We start from the raw sequence: 7,218 nt of genomic DNA, 5'->3' as shown, positions 1-7,218 counted from the left end.
TAAATTACTTTTCAACGTAGAACTCGTTTAAGCTCCAAAGCTGCCTCCAGATCTCAGCAGTGAATCCACAAGAGAGCACTTTCTTCTTACAAAATAGCAGCCGCCCCTTCCCCCCCCCCCCCCCCGCCCACCACCAGCCTTTCCCCCTCTGTGGCCTACGACAACCCCCATGCATTGCATTTCGACCCTCAAAGCCCAGGCAACTTAACTCTGTTTTTTCACTTACATTTTCTATTGCTGGTTTCTCTGTGGGCCTGGAAAGGGTTATTTTTTAATGCAGTTGCCCCATTAGTGGACTAAATAAAGTCTTGCATTTATACAGCGCCTTTCACGACCTCAGGATGTCCCAAAGCACGTTACAGCCAATTAAGAACTTTTAGAAGTGTAGTCACTTCAGGAAACGCGGCAGCCAATTTGCGCACAGCAAGCTTCCACAAACAGCAATCTGATAATGACCAGATCAACTGTTTTTAGTGATGCTTTTGAGGGATTATTATTGGCCAGGACACCGGTGGATAACTCCCCTGCTTCTTCAAAATACTGCCATGGGATCTTATACGACCAACCAGAAGAGCAAACAGGGCCTTGCTTTAACATCTCATCCCAAAGACAGCACCTCCGACAGTGCAGCACTCACTCAGCACTGCATTGGAGTTGTCAGTCTAGATTTTTGTGTTCAAATTCTGGAGTGCGACTTATTTTTCACAGATTTATGACTCTCTGAGAGAAGAAATTCCTCCTCATCTCAGTTTTAAATGGGCAGCTCCTTATTCTGAAATTATGCCCCGTAGTTCTAGATTCCCACACGAATGGAAACATCCTCTCTTCATCTACCTTATCGAGCCCCCTCAGTATATTATATGTTTCAATAAGATCACCTCCAATTCTTCACCAATGCAAGTATATCCCTCCTTAAGGAGGCCAAAACTGTACACAGTACTCCAGATGTGGTCTCACCAATACCCTGTAAAGTTGTAGCAGGATTTTCCTGCTTTTATACATTAATGGGATAAGGGGTTATGGGGAGCAGGCAGGAAAGTGGAGCTTGGTCCATGATCAGATCAGCCATGATCTTATTGAATGGCGGAGCAGGCTCGAGGGGACGTATGGCCTACTCCTGCTCCTATTTCTTATGTTCTTATGTTCTTATACTCTATCCCCCTTGATTATTGCTGAACCTGCATACAAACGTTTTGAGTTTCATGCACAAGGACCCCAGGTCCCTCTGTACTGCAGCATTTTGTAATCTCTCTCCATTTAAATAATAATTAGTTTTTTTATTTTTCCTGCCAAAGTGGATAACCTCACACTTTCCCACATTACACTTCATCTCACAAATGTTTGCCCACTCATTTATCCTGTCAATATCCCTTTGCAGATTATTTGTGTCCTCTTCACAACTTGCTTTCCCACCCATCTTTGTCTCATCAGCAAACTTGGCTACATTACACTCGGTCCCTTCATCCAAGTTATTAATATAGATTGTAAATAGTTGAGGCCCCAACATCGATCCCTGTGGCACCCCACTGGTTACCGTTCGACAACCGGAAAATTACCCATTTATCCCGACTCTCTGTTTCCTGTTAGTTAGCCAACCCTCTATCCATGCTAATATATTACCCCCAACCCTGTGAGCTCTTATCTTGTGCAGTACGCTTTTATGTGGCAACTTATCGAATGCCTTCTGGAAATCCAAATACACCACATCCACTGGTTCCTCCTTATCCACCCTGCTCGTTACATCCTCAACAAACTCCAGAAAATTTGTCAAACATGATTTCCCTTTCATAACTGCTTGACTGCATTATGTTTCTCCAAATGTTCTGCTACTGCTTCCTTAATAATGGACTCCAGCATTTTCCCAATGACAGATGTTAATTTAACCAGTCTATAGTTTCCTGCTTTCTGTCTGCCTCGTTTTTTAAATACGGGCTTTACATTTGTGGTTTTCCAATCTGCTGGGACCTCTTCGAGCTCCAGGGAATTTTGGTAGATTACAACCAACGTATCCACTTCTTTTCAGACCCTAGGGTGCAGGCCATAAGCTCCCTTTAGTTCCATTATTTTATCAAGCACTTTTTCTTCAGTGATAATGATTGTATTAAGCTCCCCCCTCCTTATAGCCCCTTGATTATCTATTATTGGGATGTTTTAGTGTCTTCTACTGTGAAGACCAATACAAAATATTTGTTCAAAGTCTCTGCCATTTCCCTGTTCTCCATTATTAATTCCCCAGTCTCATCCTCTAGGGGACCAACATTTACTTTAGCTACCCTCTTCCTTTTTATATACCTGTAGAAACTCTTACTATCTGTTTTATATTTCTTGCTAGTTTATCCATTTTCTCTCTCTATTTTTTTTTTAGTCATCCTTTGCTGGTTTTTAAACTGACTTTTATACTGACTGTAAGAAACTTTTGTAGAAATGTAAACTCTGACACTGACTATGTAAAATGTGAGAACTATAATCAATGAGACACAGTGAGGTCCATGATAGTGCTAAACTATAGACAATCGCGGCCAGTTTCCAAAGTGCTAATGCATGCTCAAGGAAGGTATAGATCATCGATGGATCAAAAAGATTCAATGGTGTGGCAGGTAGAAACATAGAAACATAGAAACATAGAAACATAGAAAATAGGTGCAGGAGTAGGCCATTCAGCCCTTCGAGCCTGCACCACCATTCAATAAGATCATGGCTGATCATTCACCTCAGAACCCCTTTCCTGCTTTCTCTCCATACCCCTTGATCCCTTTAGCCGTAAGAGCCATATCTAACTCCCTTTTGAATATATCCAATGAACTGGCGTCAACAACTCTCTGCAATAGGGAATTCCACAGGCTAACAACTCTCTGAGTGAAGACGTTTCTCCTCATCTCAGTCCTAAATGGCTTACCCCTTATCCTCAGACTATGTCCCCTGGTTCTGGACTTCTCCAACATCGGGAACATTTTTCCAGCATCTAACTTGTCCAGTCCCGTCAGAATTTTATATGTTTCTATGAGATCCCCTCTCATCCTTCTAAACTCCAGTGAATATAGGCCCAGTCGATCCAGTCTCTCCTCATATGTCAGTCCTGCCATCCCAGGAATCAATCTGGTGAAACTTCGCTGCACTCCCTCAATAGCAAGAACGTCCTTCCTCAGATTAGGAGACCAAAACCGAACACAATATTCCAGGTGGGGCCTCACCAAGGCCCTGTACAACTGCAGTAAGACCTCCCTGCTCCTATACTCAAACCCCCTAGCTATGAAGGCCAACATACCATTTGCCTTCTTCACCGCCTGCTGTACCTGCATGCCAACTTTCAATGACTGATGTACCATGACACCCAGGTCTCGTCCCCGCTATGGAAACAACAAGTGAGAAAAGGCAGGGACAAAATCTCACAGACCATGGACTGTAGTTTGAGAAGGGTGACCTGGTCAGTCATCAGAAGTAGTGCTCCATGAACCCGTCAGACCACCGGGTCAATCGTGAGTGTGCAGGGAAGCTGAGGCAGAGGCTCAGCAAAGACGAGTTGGAACACAGCTGCAGTCAAGGAAGGGTGACCCGGTCAGTCATCAGAAGACGCGCATCACGACACATCAGCGGACCACTTGGACGATCGTGAGCACGGAATTGAGGAATTGGTAACTATAAGGTAGCTAATCAGCTCAAGGGACAAACTGATACTTATTGGTGTCTTGTCATTATCTCCAACCTCCACACATTGACTACTTTGAGGAAATCTATGTTGTCACAGAGCTAATGCAAAGCGACCTTCACAAGATCATCGTGTCTCCACAACCATTGAGTTCAGATCATGTCAAAGTTTTCCTCTACCAGATTTTAAGAGGGCTGAAGTATCTGCATTCAGCTGGCATATTATACTGGGACATTAAACCAGGGAACCTTCTTGTGAACAGCAACTGTGTCCTTAAGACCGGTAACTTTGGGCTTGCCAGAGTAGAAGAACTTGATGAGTCCCGTCATATGACCCAGGAAGTTGTCACTCAGTATTACCGAGCACCAGAGATCCTGATGGGCAGTCGCCATTACACTAATGCCATTGATATCTGGTCTGTAGGGTGCATCTTCGCAGAGCTTTTAGGCCGTAGAATCTTATTCCAGGCTCAAAGTCCCATTCAACAGTTGGACTTAATCACAGACCTATTGGGATCACCATCACTAGAAGCCATGCGGGCAGCATGTGAAGGTGCCAAGGCTCACATACGCAGGGGTCCTCATAAACAGCCATAACTTCCTGTCCTTTACACGCTATCCAGCCAGGCTACCTATGAAGCTGTCCACCTCCTCTGCAAGATGTTAGTTTTTGATCCTTCAAAAAGAATCTCTGCAAAGGATTCCCTGGCTCATCCATACTTGGATGAAGGAAGGCTCAGGTACCACACTTGTATGTGCAAATGCTGTTATGCCACCTCTACGGGACGAGTTTACACCAATGATTTTGAGCCCATCACCAATCCCAAATTTGATGACAGCTTTGAAAAAAACCTGACATCTGTTCGGCAGGTTAAAGAGTTCAATCATCAATTCCTTTTCCAGAGTCGAACTCTGAGAAGTAGCCGGTAGTGTTAACTAATTGTTTTTGCCCGCTACAAATTAGTCTGGAACGAAACCATCGTCCTACAGATTAAACAGACAGAGGATGAGCTCCCTCAACATGACTGAGCAACACTGCCAAAGAAGGCTCAGGGAATCGTGCGAGGTCATCTCAGATATTTGCCGAGTGCTGGAGCAAGGTTGGCAGCCCAGAGGAACAGGTGGCCATGCCTTACCAGTGTTTGTCAAAGTCACCAGTGCCCTCAACTTCTTTGCCTCAGGCTCCTTCTGCAGCAGACATTTGCCGCATCTCAAGGTCGGTCGCCCACGGTGACCGATGCACTGTTTGACAAGTCAGCCAATTATATCAACTTTGCCACTGATGAAGCCAGTGTTACTGAGTGGGCGGTTGACTATGCGGCTCTGGCTGGCTTCCCTCAGGTGCAGGGCGTCATCGACTGCACCCATGTGATCATCAGGGCCCTTCTATCGTCAGACAAGAGTCTTTGTCTCCCTCAATATGCAGCTCATCTCCATCCACAGGAAGAGCATCCTGCATGTGTGTGGCAAATTTCCTGGCAGCTCCCATGACTCTTTCATCCTGCGCCAGTCCACCCGCCCTCAGCTCTTGGCCAGACTTTCTGGCTGGCTGCTTGGAGGCAAGTGCTATCCACTGAAGACATGGCTCATGACACCCCTGAGAAGGCCACGTACTGAGGCGGAGGAGAGATTATAATGAGAGCCACATTTCCACCAGATGTGTCATAGAGCAGACAGTAGGCACGATGGAAATGCGCTTCAGATGCCCTGACGGATCTGGAGAAACCCTTCAGGACGCACCAGCCAGGGTCTCCAGAATCACCGTGGTCTGCTATGCCCTGCACAACATAGCACAGCAGCAAGGATTAGCGCTGCATGAGGAGCAAGGCGCTGAGTGCACAGCTTCTTCTTCTTCTTCGTTCGAGGAAGTTAGGACATTGAATAAATTTAAGAAAGAAATAGACAGTTTCTTAAATGATAAGGAGATAAGGGGTTATGGGGAGCGGGCGGGGAAGTGGAGCTGAGTCCGTGATCAGATCAGCCATGATCATATTGAATGGTGGAGCAGGCTCGAGGGGCCGTATGGCCTACTCCTGCTCCTATTTCTTATGTTCTTAAGTTCTTATGAGGAGGAACATCAGCTTGAAGCTAGGAGCAGGGGGAACCTGCGGTCCAGATTCCATCAGCACCGGAACATATTGCTGCCTGGGAGGCCAGGGATAGCCCCATCATGGCTAGATTCACTTAACTTCAGGCATTGCACACATGTGGCCATCAGGGCACTCTATCATTATGCAGGAGTCTTTGTCATACACTGCCATACATTGTGCCAACACCCCACATCAACACCATATAGCATCCTTACAATGTACAGGCCATTCCTTTCACACTGACCACCATTGCTAGAGGTAACATTATGTCTCACCATTCACTCCAACTCACTGAGCCACAGATGAAACTAAGTGGGTGGCAGTGTGAGCTGTGAGGAGGATGCTAAGAGGCTACAGGGTAACTTGGACAGATTAGGTGATTGGGCAAATGCATGGCAGATGCAGTATAATGTAGATAAATGTGAGGTTATCCATTTTGGTGGCAAAAACAGGAAGGCAGAATATTATCTGAATGGTGACAGATGAGGAAAAGGGGAGGTGCAATGAGACCTGGGTGTCATAGTGCATCAGTCATTGAAAGTTGGCATGCAAGTACAGCAGGCGGTGAAGAAGTCAAATGGCATGTTGGCCTTCATAGCGAGAGGATTTGAGTATAGGAGCAGGGAGGTCTTACTGCAGTTGTACGGGGCCTTGGTGAGGCCACACCTTGAATATTGTGTGCAGTTTTGGTCTCCTAATCTGAGGAAGGACATTCTTACTATTGAGGGAATGCAGCGAAGGTTCACCAGACTGATTCCCGGGATGACAGGACTGACATATGAAGAAAGATTGGAACAACTGGGCTTGTATTCAATGGAATTTAGAAGAATGAGAGGGGATCTCATAGTAACATAGAAAATTCTGACGGATTGAACAGGTTAGATGCAGGAAGAATGTTCCAGATGTTTGGAAGTCCAGAACCAGGGGACATAGTCTAAGGATAAGGGGTAAGCCATTTAGGACCGAGATGAGGAGAAACGTCTTCACTCAGAGAGTTGTGGACATGAGGAATTCTCTACCACAGAAAGTTGTTGAGGCTAGTTCATTAGATATATTCAAAATGGAGTTAGATGTGGCCCTCATGGCTAAATGGATCAAGGGGTATGGAGAGAAAGCAGGAAAGGGGTACTGAAGTTGCATGATCAGCCATGATCTTATTGAATGGTGGTACAGGCTCGAAGGGCCGAATGGCCTACTCCTGCACCTATTTTCTATGTTTCTATTAAAGTCTGCCACCAATTTTTCAAACTTTTAAAGTTAACACCCCAATCAGGTCAATACCCAATTTCACCCCCATGGTTTTGAACCTCAGACCGGTGGATGGAACCCTGCCATCCTCAGTCGTCCCGGATTGTGTTCAAAACTAAAATTGTCAAGCAAAACATCGCTGCCCACATTTTGTTCACCCTTCACCCCTGTTCATGCTGACTTACGTTACCTCCAACCCACCAACCCCTCAATTTTAACGTTTATTTTAATCCTC

General features: G+C 45.6%; 1 protein-coding gene across 1 annotated transcript; it reads left to right on the top strand.

Moving 5' to 3' along the window:
• Positions 1–3,690: 3,690 nt before the first annotated feature.
• On the top strand, positions 3,691–4,575 carry LOC139228488 (serine/threonine-protein kinase NLK-like; the record flags this gene model as incomplete). Its single annotated transcript, XM_070859546.1, is given in 1 exon segment — positions 3,691–4,575. A coding segment is annotated over 1 exon segment (885 nt), but the record flags the coding sequence as incomplete, so codon positions are not given.
• Between the last annotated feature and the right edge of the window lie 2,643 nt (positions 4,576–7,218).

The sequence above is a fragment of the Pristiophorus japonicus genome, chromosome 2, assembly GCF_044704955.1.
Source record: "Pristiophorus japonicus isolate sPriJap1 chromosome 2, sPriJap1.hap1, whole genome shotgun sequence".
NCBI lineage: Eukaryota > Metazoa > Chordata > Chondrichthyes > Pristiophoridae > Pristiophorus > Pristiophorus japonicus.
This window is presented reverse-complemented; position numbering and strand designations above follow the sequence as displayed.